The sequence below is a fragment of the Ovis canadensis genome, chromosome 24 (genome assembly GCF_042477335.2).
Source record: "Ovis canadensis isolate MfBH-ARS-UI-01 breed Bighorn chromosome 24, ARS-UI_OviCan_v2, whole genome shotgun sequence".
NCBI classification, from domain to species: Eukaryota; Metazoa; Chordata; class Mammalia; order Artiodactyla; family Bovidae; genus Ovis; species Ovis canadensis.
The window spans coordinates 53,305,732-53,328,287 of NC_091268.1; the positions used below are offsets into that span (position 1 = coordinate 53,305,732).

Below are 22,556 nucleotides of genomic sequence, written 5' to 3' on the forward strand. Positions count from 1 at the left end.
ACTTGGGTTATTGTGCTTCCATTCCTAAAATTTCCGTTTGGTTCTTTCTTTCTCTCATTTCTTTGTTGAGTCTTTCTACGTTGCTTTGTTTGTTTCTAGTATATCCATAACTACCTGTTGAGGCATTTTTGCCGTGGCTGCTTTAGAACCTTTGTTAGATAACTCTAACATGTCTTATTATCTTAGGGTTGGCATCTATTCACTGTCTTTCATTCACCTCTCCAGCACTCAGAAATTCTTGGCTCTTAGCACAATGAGTGATTTTCGGTTGAAAGCTGGACATTTTTGTATTATGCTGTAAAATACTGGCTCTTATCTGGCCTGTGTTTTGGCTGGCTTTCTCTTGACGCCATTCTGGCAAAGGAGGAAATATTAGGTGGAGATAGAAGTCCAGACTCCACAGTTGACATCCGAGGTGGGGGTTGGGCTCCACGTTCTTGCTGGATGGGGGTGGGGGTTTCCACTCCCTCCCACTGGCCGATGGCGAGAGTCCTGCTTCTGACACTACCCAGTGGGAAGCTGGGCAGATGCTTCTTTCTCTCCCTCTCTTTCTTTCTTGAGGTATAATTCATTACAGTGTTACATGTTGTTGTTCAGTCACTAAGTTGTGACCAATTCTTTGTGACCCCACGGACTGCAGCACCCCCGGCTTCCCAGTCCTTTACTGTCTCCCTAAGCTTGCTCACATTCACGTCCTTTGATTTGGTGATGCCATCCAGCCATCTCACCCTCTGTCGTCCCCTTCTCTCACTGCCCTCAGTCTTTCCCAGCATCAGGGTCTTTTCTGAGTCAGCTCTTCGCATCAGGTGCCAAAGTCGTAGAGCTTCAGCTTCAGCTCAGTCATTCCACTGAATATTCAGTGTTGATCTCCTTTAGGACTGACTGGTTTGGTGCAGTCCAGGGGACTCTCAGGAGTCTTCCACAGCATCGCAGTTCAGAAGCATCAATTCTTTGGCGCTCAGCCTTTACCAGGTGTACAGTATAGTGATTCCCAGTTTTTAAAGGTTATGCTCCATTTATAAGCACATTTATTATAAGACACTGGCTATATTTCCTGTGTTGCACACTATCCTTGCAGCTTATTTTACACCATAGTTTGTACTTGTTAATCTCTTACTGCTGTCACGCCCTCCCCGTCTCTCTCCCCGCAGGTAACCACTGATTTGTTCTCTGTAGCTGAGTATGTTACCTTTTTGTTGTTCACTAGTGTGTTGTATTTTTTTGATTCCACATGTAAGTATTACCATAGCAGCATTTGTCTTTCTGTGTCTGACTTACTTAAATTGAGCGTAATATGGAGGGATGCTTCTTTACTACTGGGTTTGGAGGTGGAAGTCCAGGCCCCTCTTTGGATCTCACTGATGTGAGGTGGGGGTGTGGTTTGTTATCACTCAGCATGGATGAAAGTTCCCATTCCTGATCTGCTTTTTTTTAACACTACGCCAGAAGCTTTCACTGTGGCGTCGTTCCCTGCTTTTATTGCTATTTCCAGGTTGGTGGCTTCTTCTGCTCCAAGTCAGAAATATATGAAGCAGAAAGCAACCCAGAAAACTCACCGCCGTGTCATTCTTTGGGCTCTGAAACTGTTACTGGGTCTCTTTGTCTCTACCTTTCCCAGCTTTCTTATGTCTGTTCCGTATGCAATGGCCAGAGGGTGTTTGTTGTCGTTGTTCTTAGCGGGAGGAATAGGAAGAAGTACCGCCAGTGCATCTGAGACGTTCAGCTGTGTTTCTGGAAGATGTCCTCCTGGGGTGTGGAAGTCCTGTGCTGACATCCTTCTCTTTACACGTGAGAGTTGGCGCCCTGCTGCCGTCTCTTGCATCGCTTCTCACAAGTCTGTTGCCAGTTGTACCTTTGTTCTCATATACACCATTTATTTCCACTTGCTTTAAAGTTTTGATTTTTATCACTGTTACAAGTAGCCTTCTGTCTGGGTTTTGTTGAAGTTGTTAGATCTGTAAATTTACTCTTTGTGTTTGTATGCCTTTTTAGTCATTTAAGGAAATGTTTATTATAATTGTGCTAAGCCACTTCAGTTGTGTCCAACTCTTTGTGACCCTGGGATCCTCCAGGCAGTAGTGGCGTGGGTTGCCATGCCCTCCTCCAGAGGATGTCCCCAACCCGAGGGCCAAACCTGTGTGTCTCACAGCTTCTGCACTGGCAGACAGGTTCTTTACCGCTAGCATCACTTGGGGAGCCCCCAGTATTTATTCACATTAATAAATTAACATTTATAACAATTACTATAGTTACTATATGGTTAACTTCTTTACTGTACATGTCTGTTAATTTGGGAGGGTCAGTTTTATGAATTTTAATACAGGTATCAGTTCAGTTCAGTTCAGTCACTCAGTCGTGTCCGACTCTTTGCAACCCCATGAATTGCAGCACGCCAGGCCTCCCTGTCCATCACTATCTCCCGGAGTTCACTCAGACTCAACCGAGTCCGTGTTGCCATCCAGCCATCTCATCCTCGGTCGTCCCCTTCTCTTCCTGCCCCCAATCCTTCCCAGCATCAGCATCTTCTCCAGTGAGTCAACTCTTTGAGTGATAGGTTCATGTAAACCAGCACCTCAGTCAGAATGCACAACTGTTCTGCCGCTCTTAAGAAAAAACTGCCTTGTGCTGTCCCTTTGAAAACAGTCATTTCCTAAAATATTTGTCCTGTCTCTTCTTCTTCAGACTCCAATTACATGTGTACTGGGGACAGCTGGAAGTAGTCCCGTAGGTCACTGATACGCTGTTTTGTTCTTGTTATTTTGAGAGGTGTTTTTTGGTTTTTTTTGAGGTTTGTGTTTCATAATAGATAACTTCTGCCACTAAGTCTTCAAGTTTGCTGATCTTTCCTTCTTCCTAATCTGTTAGTAAATCTACTTGTTGTGTTTTTCATCTCAGAAATCCTACCTTTCATCTGTAAAGTAGATTTGGTTTTATTTCCGTGTCTCTCCTTAACATACCCTTGCTTTTTTCTACATCCTTGAGCATAGAAATATATATATAATGTCTTTTTTATTGTCCTTGTTTTTGAGGACATTTCCAGGTCTATTTCTGTGTCATTTCCAGGTCTATTTCTGCATCATTTCCGGGTCTATTTCTGCTTATCTGCTCCCTGTTATTGGTCTTTTCTGCATTATTGCGTGCCTTGTACTCTTCAATTACAATTTTATGTTGCTGGGTGCTAGGTTTTCTTTTTATTCCTGTGAATATTTTTGAGCTCTACTCTGGGACACAGTAATGTTAACTGGAAACAGTCTGGACCTTTTGAGACTTTAAAAGCTTGGTTAGGCAGGACTGAGCAACCTTTAGTTTTAGGCGTTTCTTGAATTCAGTGTAATTGACTTTTGGGGCCACATAATTCTTTATGGTAGAGGCTGCTTACTGTAGGCTGTGGAACAGCATTTGTGATCTCTATCCACTAGATGCCAGTAGCACCACTTAGTATGCGCTAAGGTGGTTTTCATATTTTTAAAAAGCTGTTAAAAAATTACAACAGAGACCTTTGTATGTGGAAAAGCTAGAACACTTGAGATTTTGAAAGGAGACATTCCTTTACTGTTTGGGACAAATGGTAGCATAAGGAAAAAAACTTCTAATTTCTCTAGTATAGACAATAGTTAAGAGCACAGGCTTCGAAATTAGAAGGGTATGATTTGAGCCCAATTATGTGCCTGCCCCTTCATCACTGTTTGGCATTGGGCAAATTTTTAACTCTCTGAGCCTCAGTTTCCTTTCTTGTAAAATAGAGCCAATATATATTTATCACTTAGGTTTGTTGGAGAATTAAATGGAAACGAGTAAAAGTATATAGCTCAATAACAGGACACATAGTTCCGCTATCCTTGTTTCAGGAGTGTGCTTGTGTTATCTGTAATACCCTTGATGTACATATGGTGTCATGTTTTGCTAACTTGGAGGATTCTCATCTGTTATCTTTCAGGTCATGCAGAAGGATTTTGCATGATGTGTACAATGCAAGCACATATCACCCAGGCACTCAGCAATCCTGGGGACGTTATCAAACCGATGTTTGTCATTAATGAGATGCGGCGTAAGTATCCTCTCTAGTAGTTCATATGAATATTTGTTAGCCAGTTGCTCTAAATGATCTGACTTGTAAATGATGAGCTCCTTGGGTACTGCAGCAAACAGTTTATTGTGTATGAATATGTCTTTAACGAATAACAGTTTTTTAGCAAACCATTTACTATGTAAAAACATTTTGAAACCTAAAGCAAAAGATGACAATAGAGTAAAGAAGGTGGTATTCAGTTTGATATATAAACAAATTAAAAATTATAAAACCCTCAAATTTGTTAATAAAATTGATAACTTTTGCAGCATTTTCCCTAGATATTTGGGTTTCTATGCTGAGTAATACTAACTCTAAATATTGTCCCACCGATTTCTTTAAATAGTTTTCAGTTAGCTTTAACTCAGTGCATAAGTATTACACTATACATAGTGACAGGAATTATCAAAATAAAGTTAATTATATTCTTAAAGAACATTTTATACTCAGAAGTTAGCAGATTTGTGGATAAATTTCACAAGTTTCTATATAATTTTTAATGACTCTAAAATCTCCTCTTGCATTATAATGATTCTGATAGGTTGCATGAGATTTTTTATGCACTTTCTGCATGATTTTTGCAGTAAGCTTTTGTATTATCTTAATTAACTGAGTTGGAATAAAAAATGCTTACAAATAAAACAAAAACCTGACTCTTAATCTGGTATCTAGCTGGGTAATTGTAGGGGTGGATAATTACACAGTGACAATTTATAATGCTTTTGCCTAAAAAGCTGCTGAGGATGAAGAAGATCTTGGCCTTTGGTGCTATTAACAGGCTGGGGAAGACCATGAGCGTTTTTTTTAAACATTGCTGGATCTTATCGAAATTTCAGCCAGGGGTGATTTTGTTTGTTGAATTACATGTGTGTATTATATATACTGGTATGCACATGTATACACACGCACACATACATGGCAGACATAATTAATTTTTTTAAACCTAGTTCTTTAAGAGAACGCTATTGGTGTGTGTATGTACATACATCTACAGACATACACCCCCCCAACTCTAGACATACATGGTTAAATAATGAAATTGTCATTTTTGTAGGTCAGAATTTGTGGAATGTGGTCAATTTCATATGATTCAAGTTAATACATATCTATATATTCGCATACAATTGTATGTATATTTATGCCTTTGTATTGTTTTTCATTGTCATTTTGGCTTGTGGTATTTAGTCAATTAGAAATAGGACTGAAATGTTACTGTGCAGTGGAGAATATGATATGTTCTCTAGGTTATTGGGATAGAATTAGATAGGTTCACACTCTGTGTTTTATATAGATTCTCTTAGGGAATTCTCACACCCAAGTTAAGATATGTGCACTAACATAACATTTGAGACAAAAATTTGAAACAATAACAGCTAAAGTTGAGTTTATTCAAGAATCATTTTATTGCTGAAGACAGAGTCTCTGGGTTCTCAGAAACTCCAGCCCATGTGGGCGTTTAGTGGTCTGTAAGGCTCATCCTAGCTGTTCTCAGGGGAAACTTATTAATGCTATTTCCTCATAAAATAGTTATCTAACCAGTATACTGTCATAAGATACAATCAAGGGGAAGTACAGCATGGGCGTATGATAGGTGGTGATAAGGCTTTGTCTTTCCTCAAACTCTACAGGTATAGCCAGGCACTTCCGCTTTGGAAACCAAGAAGACGCCCACGAATTCCTTCAGTACACTGTTGATGCTATGCAAAAAGCATGCTTGAACGGCAGCAATAAGTGAGTCCGCAGCATCGGTCACCCCCGCCCCCACCCCGGCCGCCCCGCTGGCACGGCCTTCCCGGAGGGGTGCCTTCCTGGAGGGCTGCCCGCTCCCTGTCAGTTTCACCTTTTGACTTTGTGCCGCCTCTTCCTCAAGTGGTTTGCCTTACTTTAAAATGGTTGAAATTTTAAAAGGTGTGCTTTCTGTCTCTAGCCTTTGAAATCTGTGTATGTTCCCTTTGTCATTGGGGTCAGTTACCAGTCCCTGCAGTTTCTTCTTTAAAATCTAAACGTGGGCTCAGGGGAAGGGTGGAGAAACAGACAAGTCGTGGCCCACTTGCCGTTGCTTTGACACCCCCGCAGGCCTGCGTTCCCTTCCCGCGGCCGAGGACCGGGCTCTCAGTGTCTGGAGGGTACTGGGCTGCAGAGCAGGGTCCTCACGCTTGGGTCCCAGTCCTGCTCTGGGCGACTGCCTCTTGCTGCCTGCTTCGGGGCCAGAGTCCTGCCCTGATTTACGAATCCCTTCTTAATACCGTCCGACCACTTCTCCTCCTTGCCCCAGACGTGTCTTTGATTGGGCAGGGCTGTTCTTTCGCTGTCTCCATATTGTGCGGCTTTCTTGCATGAATTCTCGTTCTATTATGGATGTACATGATTTTAGCATCAGTTACAGCATCTCTTATTTTTGCAGAACGCTTCTCTCATCTCACTCTTTGTTTTTTTTTTTTTTTTCAGATTGGACAGACACACCCAGGCCACCACACTTGTCTGTCAGATATTTGGAGGCTACCTAAGATCTAGAGGTAAACTCTTGGTTTTAAAGGTTGATAATTGTGATCTGGCATGTGGTGTAAAAGGATGCAAGGGCTCCGAAAGGGTTAAGGGGCCCGTGTGTCTCCGTGCCGGCCCAGGCTCCCATCCCCCATCCTCCGTCAGCCCCTGGCCCAGCTTGTGGTTATCCGCCCAACAGCTTCTTGTGCGTGAACAGCCTGGGTTCTTTTCACACTGGAAGCTTTCTGGCGTTTTCCGCACATGCAGGTCTAACACAGCCTTTCCCTGTTGCAGGAGTGTTCCGTTTATTTCACTCCCACCAGGGAACTTTTAGGTGGTTTCTAGTTTTTTTTGTTGTTGTTACCACTAGCGCTTTATTCGGAGAAGGCAATGGCACCCCACTCCAGTACTCTCGCCTGGAAAATCCCATGGACGGAGGAGCCTGGTGGGCTGCAGTCATGGGGTCTAGAAGAGTCGGACACGACCGAGCGACTTCACTTTCACTTTTCACTTTCATGCGTTGGAGAAGGAAATGGCAACCCACTCCAGTGTTCTTGCCTGGAGAATCCCAGGGACGGGGAAGCCTGCTGGGCTGCCGTCTATGGGGTCACACAGAGTTGGACATGACTGAAGTGACTCAGCAGCAGCAGCAGCACTTTATTGAGCACCCTTGTCTACACAGACCTTTATATCTGTGTAAAAGTGTACGTACATGTGATAATTAGAATTTCTGTATCAAAGGATATGTGATTTCAAATTCTGATTTTGCCATATTGTTCTTCCAAGAGGTTATACTAGTTTACACTCCAGCCAGCAGCATACATGGACCAAGTTAGTGGCTCCCAGTGTGTAGTAGGAGCACGTTTTGCCCGGTCTGATAGGCGAGAAAAGTACCTTACGGCTTTTGTTTTGTAAATGTGTGTGTGTGTTCTGTCATTTCAGTAGTTGATACTGCCATGCTGATTATACTTTCTTATCTTTTGTGTTTTATTTTTATTTCAGTCAAATGTTTAAATTGCAAAGGTGTTTCAGATACTTTTGATCCCTATCTCGATATAACTTTGGAGATAAAGGTAAGTTTGGTATTTGTGGTAATAGTCAAGTTAAACAAAAATTAGTCATAATTTATTTATAGTTTATTTATTTATAGTTCTTTTACAGTTTAGACTACACTTGTTAGAGAATATGAATTGAAAGCTTTAATACGCTAAGACTTCATTAGAGGAGCTTATTGAAACTTTGTATTAGGCATCATAAAAAACTTAAAACATTTAATAATTTTATTAAATGTTTGACCTTTATTAACATTAAAGGGTTAATGTTTATTAACCCTTTGACCTTTAATCTTAATAAAACCAGATTATGATATCAATATCAGCCAAATTTAGGTGGTGGTTATTCTTTAGAAACTGTTTTTTGCTTCTTGCATTTTCTGAGCTCTCCCATTTTTTGTTGTCTGAAGCTTTTGTTTTCCTGATCTCAAGTGTGATACACGCTAACGATAAAAATGAGAAACACTTCAGAGACATGTGTGAGCCTGTCCCCCGGAATGAACACTTGTTAACAGTTTGATATAAACTGTTCCAGAGTGTTGTCTGTTTACTGTTTACACTGACGGGATTACACCTTCAGTCTGTTGGGCCACTTGCTATTTTCATTGCGTTTTACTTGGGCCTGCCGTGTGTCGTGCTTCAGCCAATTTACATGCCTATTTCCTTCCTGGTAGATACTTTGATTTTGTTCCTGTTTTATGCTACTGTAAATAATGCTGCAGTGGGCAACCTCTATTTTTTGTTTTGGCCACACTGTGTGGCTTGTGGGATCTTAGTTTCCCGACTAGGGATTGAACCCGGGCCCTTGGCAGTGAAAGCACAGAGTCCTAATTACTGGGCCACCAGGGAATCCCCTGCTCTTTTTTTTTAATTGGGGGTGGGGAGGGCAATAACTTGGTGTGTACATGTGTAAAACTGAACACCATAATGAAAAAAGTTTCTTTTTACATAAAATTTGCGCTTGGCTTTGTCCTTGGAGTCCCCTTTCCCCTCTGCCGACAAGCGAAGTGCGTGGTCATTTCTTTTCACACCAAGTTTGCACTTTTTCAGCCAAGTTTGCGCTTGGCTTTACCCTTTGGGAGCCCCCTTTCTTCTTTTTGCTGACAAGCAGCAGTGCGTGGTCACGTGCTGTTGGTGCTCTTCTGTCCCCAGGCTGCTCAGAGTGTCAACAAGGCATTGGAGCAGTTTGTAAAGCCGGAACAGCTCGATGGAGAAAACTCATACAAGTGCAGCAAGTACGATGGTGGTGCTGGTGGGCAGGGCAGTGGGGAGGCTTGGGGTGAAAGGGTTTGGCCTGTCTGCCTGACCAGCAAGGTTCCTGTTAGCTTCCAGGACCGTCTGGGAAGACCCTGGCTCTGTTCCCCGAGGGCCAGGGCACCGAGTGTTAACACTCCTTAGACCCGGGGGAGGCGGGTCCTCACTCCTGGGGAGCTGGGTGGAGGGGAGGGGTAAGACCATCCACACGTTAGTGCCCCTGCGTGTGAAGGTGGCTGGGGTGGCGCATGTATGTTGAGCAGCATCTCCAGGGACCCCGGCGTGAAGGGTTGGGGTGGGTGGTGCATCGCTCTCTCCCAGAGCAGTCAAGGCTCTCTCCTTCTCATGGTGGTTTCCCAGGATTGGGGCAGTACCTGCCAGAAGCCTCAAGTTTAAGGCATTCTGTAATGTTTCCCCGTGAAGTCAAGAGGGCCTGTTTTAAGAAAGCCCTGTTTCTTGTGGTTTAAGTAGATGTTCGCTTGAAGTCAGGTAATACGGGTAAGCGTTGTTACTGAGTAGGGCCAGACCTCAGGGATAGCCACGGGTTTGGTTCCAGACCAGCACAATAAAGCGAATCTTGAAATAAAGCGAGTTGCATGAATTTTTTTGTTTCCCAGTTTATAGAAAAGTTACATCTACCTTATACCGTAGTTTTTAAGTGTGCAATAGCATTACATCTAAGAAACAGTGTACAAACCTTAATTTAAAAATACTTGTTTAAAAATGCCAAAATAGCTAGAGGAGTAACAGCAAAGGTCACTCATCAGAGATCATCATAACAGATACAATAATAGTGAGAAAGCCTGAAATACTGCAGGAATTACCACAATGTGGCACAGAGACCTGAAGTAAGCACGTGCTTTTAGAAGGATGGCCCAGTAGACTTGCTCCACGCAGGGTTGCCGCAAACCTTCAACTTGTGAAAAATACAGTATCTTCAAAGGGCAGTAAAATGCGGTGCCTGGGTTCATTGTTTCGGGGAGAAGGCCCCCTTTCCTCCTAAGACCAGAGGGATGCTTCCTTTGTTTTAAACCTCACGGACGTTTCTAGTATTTACTTGCTTCTGTATCTGGGCTTTGTTTTCACAGAGTTCTTCTACCAGCCAGTTTTTCAGTTTGTTTTGAATTAAGAGAAACTTCTATAAATCTAATTTCTAAGGTGTCAGTGGCCTGACATTTCAGAACTGCCCTGTGGCTTTCATTCATGCTAATTAAGCCATCTCTCAAATTTCAAATTTTAATTTTTTCACTGTTGGATGAAAAGGGTGGTATTTCTCATCCAGTACCCTTCTTTTGGAAACTTAATTTAGACTGTTTCAGAGAAATAACAAGGGTAAGACGAAAAAACAAAAAATAACCAACCCACGTTAATCTTCTTAAACATCTGTTTTTGTTTTTTTTCCCAAGGTGTAAAAAGATGGTTCCAGCTTCAAAGAGATTCACTATACATAGATCTTCTAATGTTCTTACACTTTCTCTGAAACGTTTTGCAAATTTTACTGGTGGAAAAATTGCTAAGGTAGGTAGATAACGTTATTAGCAACTGTTTTATGCTGAGCCTTTCAAGGCTTAACTGTCCAGCAGCTACATGGAATTTTTATTACCTGATGTTCTAAGTTCTTCCAGCACTTGTTAGTAGAATAAAATGTCAAAGAACTGCGCTCAAAGTTTGATATATGTGTTTACAGAGTGTGTGTGTTCTCGTCTGTATCCCTTAGCTGGCTAGACTTTCTGAAGGTCACAACTGGTGCTTGTTATCCACGTTTGGGCGTCATAGTCAGTGAAGGTGCTGAGCGTTGAGGGAACGCTTTTGGCATTTCAAGTCCAGAGATTTCCTAGCCTGACCTTGCCATTCCTTCACCAGAGCTTGTTTTCTTGTTTATTCATTTGTTTTCTGATTGGTAGTATACTGACCTTTCCCATTTTCTTCCCACTTTCTGAAACTGAAAGTGGTCAGAAATCCAGTAACACGTGGAAGAAATAACCTGCTCCTGAATTGTTAAAAATAAGCGATGACTTCAAGTCCAGACTTGTGATTGTTAACTGTCTGCTTTGATGGGTTTGGAGAATTCACATAGTCTGGGTCCTTACTTGCGTAAAGAAAGAAGAATATGGCGGGACTGCAGTCAACACACTTAGAGTCAGGCGCACTCCGGGTTAGACCTGTCTTCTGAAATGAGGCCGCGGGTGTTGGGTCCCTGCTGGAGCACCGTAAGGCGCCCTGCTCCGTGAGCCTCCTGCCCTGCGCTGCGTGTGTGGACGGGATGATCTGCACCTTCAGAGATGACGTGCCTTTTATCTCTCTTCATACTTGTGTAGGATGTGAAATACCCTGAGTATCTTGACATTCGACCGTACATGTCTCAGCCAAGTGGAGAGCCGATCATTTATGTTTTGTATGCAGTCCTGGTACACACTGGTTTTAATTGCCATGCTGGCCATTACTTCTGCTACATAAAAGTAAGTTGTGTGGGTTTTGTTAATTGCTCTATGTACAGTACACTGTAAGATACCACTGGCTTTCTTGGCAGGGAAGGGGGCCTTTTCCAGTTGATGTGTGGTAGCCCCCTTTTCTTACAGGTCTCTGGATTGGGGTTCCCCATGTACCTGATCGAATCTAGTATCTTTTGTTGGCTGTCTTACAGGCTAGCAACGGCCTCTGGTACCAAATGAATGACTCCATCGTGTCTACCAGTGATATCAGATCGGTACTCAGCCAGCAAGCTTATGTCCTCTTTTATATCAGGTATTGTCGAGAAAGTGCACTCCCACCTTTTCTGTTAAGTCAGAAAGAGCGCTTCACTTCATCAGCATGCTTAGATTCCATTGTTTGGTTAAACAGCATCTTGATGGTGGGGAGAGTGAAGAAGGTGTGTTTGGGAGTGGGCCATGCGTTCACTGTAGCTCCCAGCTCTTCGGCAGGTTAAAGAAATTCACAGAAGAAGGGACGGGAGTAGCCACAGAGGGCTTCTGCTGCTGGCAGCAAACCAGGTGGGCTGGCGGGCCGGGGAGTCAGTGAGCAGAGGCCCCGTAAGGGGACTCCTGAGTACCCAATGTGGTCATCTCTCAGCCCCGGGCAGCAGCAGCCAGCCACACCCCTGGCCAGGCCCGGGCCTGCCCCGCCTGCTGCTGCGTGTTACCGATTCCATAATTCCTTCTGGAGATGTGGGGCCTTGGGGCAGTCTGATAAATGCTCCAGGGTATATCCATTGGTAGTAACTGGAAATTCAGAACATCCTGAAATTGCCAACAATAGCAGATCACATAAATGGTAGCGTGTGCATGTCACGAAATACAATGCAACTGTTGAAAGTGGTTTTTATGATGTTTTTAAAATGCTCTGAGAAATTGCTCTATATATGGAGGATAAGCAGTTTGAAATTTTACACGCTGATGTTGAGATCAGTCCAGGCTAAAGCCTGGAGGAAAATCCACAAAATCTGGATAGCAGGTTCCTTGAAGGGGTGAGGGGAGGCAAAGTGTCTTTGTTTCTTTCTAACTTCTCAGGATAGCACAGATCTTTCTAAGTGATATGTATTTAGAATTAGAAAAATGGAAAACAAAAGAAAAGTAGCTTTAAAAAAATTACCACTCCCCCAAAAAAAACCCTTTCAGCTAGAATACACAGATATCAGATGAGAATCCACAGTGACCCTTTGTGTGCTGACCTGAGCTCCAGTGCCAGCCTGGGCCGGGCCGGGACTGTGTGCACTTCCCCAGGTCAAGTCTCCTATTGCCGAGGGTGGGGTGTGCGTGAGCTCTTTGGGGAGGTGTCCCGTGTTACCCTGAGCACTGTTACTCTCTGTCCCCAGGTCCCATGATGTGAAAAATGGAGGTGAACTTACTCATTCCGCCCACAGCCCCGGCCAGTCCTCGCCCCGCCCGGTCATCGGTCAGCGGGTTGTCAACAGCAAACAGGCAGCCTCGGGATTCATAGGCCCCCAGCTCCCCTCGCACATGATGAAGGTAACCCTCCCGAGCAGAGCTTCCAGCCCTCTACTTAGTGGCACAGTGGTGGCCTGACCTCCTGCACAGCTGAGTTTCGTATCCACAAAAGTGGATTCAGGCCATTTAGTATAAAATACTTGAAACATAGGGGACATCTCTGAGGACGCACAATGTGATCCAGAAGGAAGCAGGGGTGTGAGTCTGTCTAAACACTGGGGACTTGATCTCCCACCCTGGACTCCGTTCACTTTATGGAGTACATATTGAGGGGTTCTTGATTCATGCTGGCCTCCAGGAGAGAGATGGTTGTACAGAAAGAACACTTCCGTTGCCTCCATTTAGCCCTTTCAGGGGTGTGACATTTTCTGCCTGCCGTCTGGCTGGGCCCAGTCACACCCCTGAGGGCTGTTCAGAGCGAGTGGAGAGTATGTTGTCTGGTTCCTGTGACATCGGCATCCTCAGTGGAGGCCTGGCTTTTGCTTGACATAAATGTTCAAACTGCAGACATGTTGGAATAGCCTGTACACACCATGGAAGAGTCCTGCCACCCGTGCCATCGTGTCATAACGGCCTTTCAGTTTGACAGGGAGTCACAGCCTCAGTGCTGTAGGGAGCTGGACAGGCAGCAGGTCCTGTGCTGGGCTCAGCCTGAGTGATGTGGGACAGACCAGCTGCAGAGCGCCTGCCCTGTGTGGAGGGGCCGCTGCTGTTGACTTGTCAAGAGATGTTTTTGTTTAACTATGAAGCCTTCCCTTGTAGCTCAGTCAGTACAGAATCTGCCTGCAGTGCAGGAGAGCCGGGTTCAATCCCTGGGTCGGGAAGATCCCCTGGAGAAGGAAATGGCAACCCACTCCAGTATCCTTGCCTGGAAAATCTAATGGACAGAGGAGCCTGGTGGGCTGCAGTCCATGGGGTCTCAAAGAGTCGGGTACAAATGAGTGGCTAAAACTTCCGGTGTGAAAGTGAAAGTCACTCAGTTGTGTCCAACTCTTTGAGACCCCATGGACTGTATACAGTCCATGGAATTCTCCAGGCCAGAATACTAGAGTGGGTAGCCTTCCCCTTTTCCATAGGCTCTTCCCAACCCAGAGATTGAACCCAGGTCTCCCACACTGTAAGCAGACGCTTTATCAGCTGAGCCATTATCCAGTGGTAAGTTAGCAACTAATTCAGATACTTAAGAAAACATTTTGAAGGCCAAACAAAGTTTCTCTATGAGGCAGAATTCACCCATGACCACCGGTGTGCAACTTCTGGATTTTAGCAGCAAAAGCTGGGATGTGGAGCGAAAGAACTACTCAAGTAAGGGTGGGAGGTCACAGAGGCAGAGATGGCTAAGTGAGCGTGTCCGTGACTGTCGCAGCATTCCTGGGGCCTTGGGAAGTCCCCGGGGCTGGCCTCCTCCTGCCTGAACTGCCAGGGCCTCCCAGAACCACAAAGGAGAACCTGTTTTTCTCCATGCCCAAGAGGACCTGCTGCTTTCTGCCAGAGCGGGAAGAGTTTGGTCTGGGGGTTGTTTTCTGACAAAAGCCATTGTCCCTGTTTACCAGAAATTAATTCCCAGAAAACTGAGGCCTGTGAAAGGTCCAGGGCAGGCAGGCCCACGTGAGAGGGGCGGTGTTCCTCACTCCTCAGAGAGAGAGAAGAGGGCCGGAGTGGGAAAGGCCCGCCGCCTCAGGTCTCTGAGTCTGGCGGTTTCTGGAGCTCTCACCTGGCTGTGGTCTGCTTGTCCCCAGAACCCCCCTCACCTGAACGGGACGGGACCGCCGAAGGAGACGCCGAGCAGCCCCATGTCAGGCCCCAGCGGGAATTCCAGTGTCAGCAGGACTGTGAACGCCTCCCCGTCTGTTCAGAACTGGTCAGTTAGCAGGCCCTCAGTTATTCCAGAACACCCCAAGAAACAGAAAATCACGATCAGTATTCACAACAAGTTGCCTGTGCGCCAAGGTCAGTCTCAGTCTAGCCTTCACAGCAATTCTTTGGAGCACCCCAACAAGCCCGCCCCCTCTTCTACCATTACCGCTTCTTGTGCAATACAGTCTACCTCGAGTGCCCCCACGCCGCCCGCCTCTAGTAAGGTCCCAAAGCAGACGGCCCCGAGGGAGGCCTGCTCCAGGCCCGTGATGAACGGCAGGCCCAGGCTGAGCGCTGGCGTGCTCGTCCCCTACGGCGCCGAGTCCTCTGAGGAGTCTGACGAGGAGGCCAAGGGCCTCGGCCAGGAGAACGGCCGCGGGCTGACCGAGAGCGTGTGCTCCCCTGCTCCAGACGCCGAAGACGGCGACGCCTCCCCGCACGAGCTCCGAGAGCCCGTGGCTCTAAATGGTGCTACTGGTCCGGACAGCGACCCGATGGAAAACGGCCTGCCCTCAGACGGGGCCCCTTGCCCAGGCCAGCCTGCGCTGCACTCAGAACACCCCTTTCCCAAGGCAAACGGCCTCCCTGGGAAGGTGAGCAGCTGTGGGGTGGCGGGCAGGCGGGCTTCCCTTTTGCCCTCGTGTCCGGCGGGTCACATGGCTGGATTTCAGGAGGCACGGGCGTGGCACTCACAGCTGAAAAACATTTTTTTTTTTTAATCCTAGTTGATGCCTGCTCCTTTGCCACCTCTTCCAGAAGACAAAATATTAGAGACCTTCAAACTCGGCAGCAAAGCCAAAGGCTCGGCAGAGGAGACTAGGTAAGATGGCTGTCCCGGGGCAGCAGGATGTGAGAGCAGGGCGCGTCTGCTCACGAAAGGCCCAGGATGAGCCTTCTTGAATAAGCATCTGTAGAACTCGTTGATTTGCCTGGTGGGAGAGTCAGGTAAAGTTACCGGGGCCTGTTAGTCCAGCGCCCACCTCCTCTCCCACAGAGCCTCCTCCCGTGCTGGGTCAGTACATGTCTGACCAGCCAGCACGTCCCACTCATCGCCCCCAACAGGCACCCGAGGGTGTACAGAGGGGCTGGGCTGGGAGTCTTGCTCTGTCCAGGAGCAAAGGCTTTGTTATGCTCTCTTTAGAGCTCTGAGATTAAATTAATGGTCAGTGTGGTGTGTCTCCATGCTTAAAAACACACGTCAGTGTCCTGACCTCAGCGTACATAACGTGATGGGAGTAAAGGCAGGGCCGTGAGGTGGCAGCCACGGTCACCAGGTGGACAGCCCGGGAGCCAGCACCTCGAAGAGGTCAGGTCACGTCACCTCACGTCAACGCCGTGATGGCCTCCTGGAGGACAGCTCTCGGCCAAGGTGTGACTGTCTTTAGCTGGACACCTGGGGGTGTCTGTGAAGGGGCCAGTAACAGAGCTGAGGTTTTCTCCACATGGACCTCGGGCCGTGGGTGCCTGGCTTGTTCTGCAGAACTGCCTGCCTCAGCCCCTCCCTACTGGTGCGCTGGTCTCCCCCATCACAGGGACAACCCCCATGCACTCTGTGTCAGAAGGGCCTTTGAGGGGGATGTGCCCTCAGCAAGAACCCCAGTCAGGAATGTTCCCAGTTGAGCCTACAGAGGGGGCAGCCTGAGCACTCAGTCCCTGGCACCATGGCTGTCCTCGTCTCTCCCCTTGTCTGGCTCAGCTTGTCTTCAGGTGGAACGTGCGTGAGCAGCATGACAGGTGACCTGTGACGGTCACACTCCAGGCATGCTCACTCCAGCTGCACGTGCGACCTTGAGCCTCTATAGCGACCTCGTGTGTCTTCTCTCTCCCAGACCAAAAAGGGGGCCCGCTTTAGGGTTTTTCTTGTTTTCTGGCAGCTTTCCTTAACTTGAGGAGTCCGTCAAAAGCATGGCAGAATTCGCTTACTGCAGCAGTGGTCCCTCACAGTTTGTTGGTAATTCAGGGAGCTCTTGGCTCTGTTGGGAGGTAACTACTCTGTCTCTGAGGCTCCAGGAAAATTCGGAGAAAAGGGATCCAGAGAAAAAGTAAGCGCCCTGTCATTATTTGACTTTTTTGATGGTCTGGACTTAGTTACTGAGAAGAATTAGAAAAATATCTGAAAACCAGAGGCACTTAGAATTGCAGAGTTATTACTGAAAAATTAAGTAGGCTTGATAGAAAGTTTTACATTTATGTACAATGAGAAAACTTGAAGTTTCCAAAAATGATAAGCCCAGTTTTAGGTTTCAGCCAGATACAGTAAAGCCATAAAATATTCAGTAAATGAATGAAGTGTTTGTCCGTCCCTGTAGCCCATTGACAAAAACCCAGAGAGTAAATGACCCCTGTCCTTCTCTGTCTCTGCGGGGCTGCAGGACACCTGGCTCGGAGGAGAGGCCTCTGGAGCATCTGGAGGCGGAGCTGGAGGCCAGCCGCTCCCCTCCCGGCGATGGCTGGGACAACCTGGAGCCTGTCTCGAATCCCAGCAGCAAACTCAAGAAGGCTTCGCCGCCCTCGGACCCCAGCATCAAACCTACCAAAGAAGAAGTCTCTGAACATGTTTCGGCAGAACCCGAGGAGGCTGTGTCGAGTGTCAGCACCTTTTGTAACCCCGACAAGGATGCCCTCGGGGACGATCAGCTTCCAGCACCCTGTGACCCTGGGAATTTAACAGATGATCAGAGCAAACCGTCCCCAGACGTGGGAGGGACGTTACCAGAGCGGCCCCCGGACCCGGTGGCTGCAGAAGCCACAGGGAGGCTGAGCCCGGTTCCCTCTGTGCCTTCCGAGGGCGACCGTGAGCCCGAGCCCTTGGGTCACAGCAGTCGGGACAGAGGCTCAGAGGCGGAGGGTCCCACTAAGAGCACGGGGGTGTCCACAGACGAGGTGCCCTCTCCGCAGCTAGACATGATCACAGAAAACCATCCTGAGGGGCCCCCCGAGCGCAGCAGCAGTGAGAGAGGGGAAGACAGTAAGGCCGGGCACAAGGCCCCAGAGCCGTGTCCGGTCCAGGAGAAGGTCAGCAGCCTCAGAAAGGTTGACCGAGGACATTACCGTAGCCGAAGGGACCGCTCATCCAGTGGCGAGCGTGCACGGGAGAGCCGGAGCAGGACCGAGGTGCAGCATCGGCGGAAGCGGCCCCACCGGGAGCATGAGCGGCCGCGGCCTGAGCGGCCCCGGCTGGAGCCCTGCGCCCTGGCCCCACAGCCCCCCTGCCCCAGCTCCCTGGCCAGGTCCGGCCACCACCACTCCCGGAGCAGGGGCGCCCCCGACCAGGAGTGGGGCCGCTACCACCACGCCGAGGGCGAGCACGCCTGGGCCCGGGAGAAGTACTACCCAGACAGGCTGCGCTGGGAGCGCTGCCGGTACCACCACGACAGGTCCCCCCTGTACCCCGGCCGGGAGCCCCGGGACTGGCGGCCCTTCCACGCTGAGCGAGAGTACGAGAGGGCCGGGCCCTACGGCGGCCGGCCCTACAAGGACCACTACAGAGGCCGCAAGGGCTATGAGCTGGCGGCCAAAGAGAGGGACCGGCACCGCTTCAGCAGCCCCCGGGCGGGCATGGCCCACGCGCCCCCTCCACACCCCGCCGCCAAATACGCCCACGACAGGCTCGGCTTCGGGGCTGAAGATGGCAGCTGCGACCTGGCCACGCGGTTTCACGAACACGACGTTAAGTCACGGAAACGGAGATACGATAGTCTCGAGAATGAGAGTCACATAGAAAAGAAAGCCTGGAGAAGCTTACAGAAGGACCCTGTAGAGGAGCCCAAAGTGAAGAAGCACAAAAAGTCGAAGAAGAAAAAGAAATCCAAAGACAAACACCGGGACCGAGACTCCAGGTGAGGGGTGGCTGCGTGTGGGGGGTGCGCCCTCCACACCCAGCCTGCGGATGGGTGAGGGCTCTGTCATGCGTAGCTTTCATCTCGGGGGGGTTGGGGACTGCCCTGTTTTTATCGATTCCTAAACCCTTAGCTCTGTTTTAAGCGGTATCTTGTTATGTGGTTTTATAAAACACCCAAAAACCCGGTCTTTCAAGACGTGGCTGTGTTTAGTTGGCGCTTTGTAACTCTGAGTACACATGCGGCATTCAGGAGGTGAAGCCTGGGACTGTCCACCTTCAGGGTGGTGGTGGTGGTTAGTTGCTCATTCGCGTCCAACTCTGTGACCCCATGGACTGCAGCACTCCAGGCTTCCCTGTCCTTCACCATCTCCCAGAGTTTGCTCAGGCCCATGTCCATCGAGTCAGTGATGCCATCCAGCCATCTCATCCTCTGTTGTCCCCTTCTCCTGCCCTCAGTCTTTCCCAGCATCAGGGTCTTTATCAATGAGTCTGCTCCTCATATCAGGTGGCCAAAGTACTGGAGCTACAGCTTTAGTATCAGTCTTTCCAATGAATATTCAGGGTTGATTTTCTTTAGGATTGACTGTTAACCTATTTATTCACAGATGTAGTTACAATTCTATGTCTGTTGATACTCTCCAACAAATTGTCCAGTGAGATTTCAAACTGAGTTTCCATTTCTCCACTTCTCAGTTTGAAATCTCATTGGGAAGTTCTTGTATTTTTTAAAAGCTAAATTGGTCAGCAGCTTTCTGGAAAATAACTTCTCCGTGAGGAGAGGACTGAGCACACAGTTACTATACACTGGTGTCTCTTAAGAGCGAAACCCTGGGAAGAGGTTACCTACCAGAAGCCACAGGTGAAGAGTGGTTACTTGAAGGAAAAGGACATCAAACCTCCTTCCTTCTGTGTGCCTGACACACCCGGCAAAGATACTTTTTCCTTTAGCCACTAACTAGTTTCAGGAAAAGGTGGTGGAGTCCTTCCTTCCTCTGGTGCTTTGGCCAGAGCTCTTCTCCCCAAAGTTGAAGGCTGCGGTGGGGACAGGTTGAAACTGGTGAGTTTATGACCCTGGACTTAATTATTACAGTGAAAACCGCATGTTTCATTAGGAGAGCCTCACTTGTGTGTGCGCGTGCTGAGTGTCCGCAGAAGTGGGTGTGAGTCAGAGAGAGGACCAGTTCTCCTTGGGGCGGTTTGCTTTCCTAGTGGCCCTAGTCCTGGCTTTGTCTTCCGCAGGCATCAGCAGGATTCAGACCTTTCCGTAGCGCACTCTGACGCTGACCTCCACAGACACAAGAAGAAGAAGAAGAAAAAGAAGAGACACTCGAGGAAATCAGAGGACTTTGGGCGAGATTCAGAACCGCGCTTGCCCAAGGCAGCCAGCTGTGAGACTTTGGACCATTTCCGGAGAGCCGAGGGCGCCTTCCCCCTCGCAGACGGCCTGCCGCTGGAGGGCGCGGCACCTTTCTGTGAGAAAACCAAACACTTCAGGATGGAGAGCCGGGAGGTCAGGTGTCGGCTGTCCGAGTGCGGCCAGGGTAAGGGGGCGCGCGGGGCGAGCGGCCGCGGAGGGGGCGCGCTGGGAGTGGCGGCCATAGGCGCCCTTCCCTCGGGAGGAGGCGGTCGCTCGAGGAAGGAGCCTCACGGGGCGGAGCAGCTGTCAGTCTCGCTGAGCCCCGCCCCGCGTCCTCACCCGGCTCCCGCGAGGCCTCGCGCGGCGCCTCGAGGCTGGTGGGAAAGCTGAGCGAGGCAGAGCCGGGAGCCTGTGCTGCGTGTGGCTCTGGGCGTCTGACTGGGGACAGACCTGTTCAGACGCCATGTTTGACAGAAATATTGTTGTGGTACCTCCTTTCTCTCCCGGGTCCTGAACCCCTGCCTGTTGTGAGGAGGCCCTGGAAGTCTGTCTGGTGACCGGTGCGCAGGCGTCACGCCTCTGGCCCGGGTCTCGGGCTACGGCTGCAGGTGGGGGTCCCGGGCGACTGCACGCTGCCGGGCTCTGGGATTCTTGTCTGCCCTGCAGGGCTTGGCCCACTTGTAACTTCCTAGCCTCTCCTGCTCTGACCGCCCTGTACGCAGCCCTTCTGGCTTTCTTAGCTGTTCCCCTGACCTTCGACCCTAGAAGGAGTGCTGAGCCTTGCAGGGGGCCGGGCCGAGGGCGGGACGCCACCTTCACGTGGCCCGCCGGTTGGGAAGGATTGGACGTTTTTAAATGGTTGCCGCTGCTGCTAAGTCGCTTCAGTCGTGTCTGACTCTGTGCCACCCCATAGAAGAAAGCCCACCAGGCTCCCCCGTCCCTGGGATTCTCCAGGCAAGAACACTGGAGTGGGTTGCCATTTCCTTCTCCAATGCATGAAAGTGAAAGTGAAGCCGCTCAGTCGTGTCCGACTCTTCGAGACCCCATGGACTGCAGCCCACCAGGCTCCTCCGTCCATGGGATTTTCCAGGCAGGAGTACTGGAGTGGGTTGCCATTGCCTTCTCCTTTAAATGGTTGGAAGAGTCCAAAGAAGACTTGCATTTCACATGAAAATTGATGTGTCAGTAAAGCTGCGCTGCAGCCCAGCCGGTCTGTGGCCCCGCGGAGCTGGTGGAGCCCAGCCTGGGCCTTCCATGGACCAGCTTGGTGACCCCCCACCCACCCTGACCCCCGAGGTGCCCCCTTGTGACCCTGCCTGCTGTCCGGGAGCCCCGGAGACCATGGGTTCTCTACCGTGTTCTGGACCCAGGGAGGTGTCATGCTGGTTAGGGGAGGACCCCCTCCCATGGCCCACAGTCACGTCATGGTTGGTGGAGGAGGGACAGATGGCCACACAGCGCACTGGCGTTTGGGAGAAGCAGAGATCAGGATAGGTGGGGTGTCTGGGGAGGGGTGGATGCCAGGGGTGCTTGGAGCAAATTAGAAGACTCGTGGGGCCATTAGGAAAGGGAAGCTAGGTGTCCTTTGCTGTGTTTGTTAAGATGGCAACAATGTGCGTTTCCACCTTGATTTCCACCAACATTTCCACGGTTTGGGCCAGGGGCTGGATGAGATGAGTCCCTTCTGACTGCGTGTGGTGAAGTGGTCCGGGCAGGTCCTCAGGATTCTGTGTGTCTGCCTGAATCTTCCCCTTCAGGCTGCAGGTCTGTGGTGAGGACCACAGCCAGAGGCCACCAGCCCACCATAGGCGTGGCTCACCTGCAGAGCTGGCTCGGGGGACAGTAGGTGGCACGCAAAGCCCGGTAGTGGACATGTGGTGGCCCACATGCAGGTCTCCAGGGGCTGCAGGCGGGGGGACCCTTTCCTGTCCTCCATCTGATGACGCTCAGACGCCCATCCTGTCCTGACCTCTGTCAGCTTTCAGAGGACGGACCTCTTTACCTGCTGGCGCCTTGACCTTTCCTCCAGACTCCTGTTCTCTGGCACCATCAAGCTCTGGATTTCTTTGACCCAGCGTTGAAATGCTGATGGGTTTGCTGGGATCAGATTGGGCTGTTCCCACGAGGACGTGGCCCTCAGTCACCATGTAAAAGCGTGTTTTCAGTGAAACCCTTGGAAGCACAGCTCGTGTAGGACTGATTTCAGGCAACGAGCCTGTTTGAGAACTGCTTCTAAGTTAATGACGTGATACGCACAGAGCACAGGTGCTAAAATTTTTGCCAAAACATCATTAAAATGTTTCCTAACCTTTGCTTTCTAGGTGATTGAAAACTTGGCCTCAAAACAAAAACTTCACTAGTTATGGTGAGCTCTTTTCCTCTCTGCATGTTTGTCCTGACCGTTTGTGGAGCCGCTGAGGGGCCTGAGGAGGGAGCTTGGGGCTGCATGGGAGCAGGTGGGGAGTTAGCCCTTGAGGGGGGTGAGGTTCAGGGCCTTAGACACACTCTCCCTCGCTGGAGAAAACGAGGGCAGGTCAGAAGCTTAAGTCATTTGAAAGATGGAGAAGCCATTTCTTCACAGCCCTACCTGAGGGCCTGAGGGAGGGGGCCCTTCCCAAGACCCCTGTCCTGAGCTCTGGGTGCCCTGCTCCTCCCCACCCTGCAGTTGTTTCAGACGAGAAGGGCTTGGCTTGATCTG

General features: G+C 49.1%; 1 protein-coding gene across 2 annotated transcripts in view; it reads left to right on the forward strand.

The window, feature by feature from the left end:
• USP42 (ubiquitin specific peptidase 42) overlaps positions 1–22,556 on the forward strand; it is a 42,147-nt gene that overhangs the window by 18,112 nt on the left and 1,479 nt on the right. The window contains exons 4-17 of one of the 2 annotated variants that reach the window (XR_011252569.1): positions 3,938–4,048; positions 5,698–5,800; positions 6,518–6,585; positions 7,556–7,626; positions 8,758–8,840; positions 10,266–10,377; positions 11,178–11,318; positions 11,504–11,604; positions 12,671–12,824; positions 14,543–15,253; positions 15,386–15,480; positions 17,033–18,499; positions 19,741–20,466; positions 22,180–22,223. Coding sequence is in view for 1 of the 2 variants with exons in the window: in XM_069569583.1 (XP_069425684.1) it covers positions 3,938–4,048; positions 5,698–5,800; positions 6,518–6,585; positions 7,556–7,626; positions 8,758–8,840; positions 10,266–10,377; positions 11,178–11,318; positions 11,504–11,604; positions 12,671–12,824; positions 14,543–15,253; positions 15,386–15,480; positions 17,033–18,499; positions 19,741–20,042; positions 22,180–22,187 (3,527 nt within the window). In the remaining variant the exon portion in view is untranslated. The remainder of the gene's footprint in view (positions 1–3,937; positions 4,049–5,697; positions 5,801–6,517; positions 6,586–7,555; positions 7,627–8,757; positions 8,841–10,265; positions 10,378–11,177; positions 11,319–11,503; positions 11,605–12,670; positions 12,825–14,542; positions 15,254–15,385; positions 15,481–17,032; positions 18,500–19,740; positions 20,467–22,179; positions 22,224–22,556) is intronic. The other variant, XM_069569583.1, reaches the window with a different exon arrangement.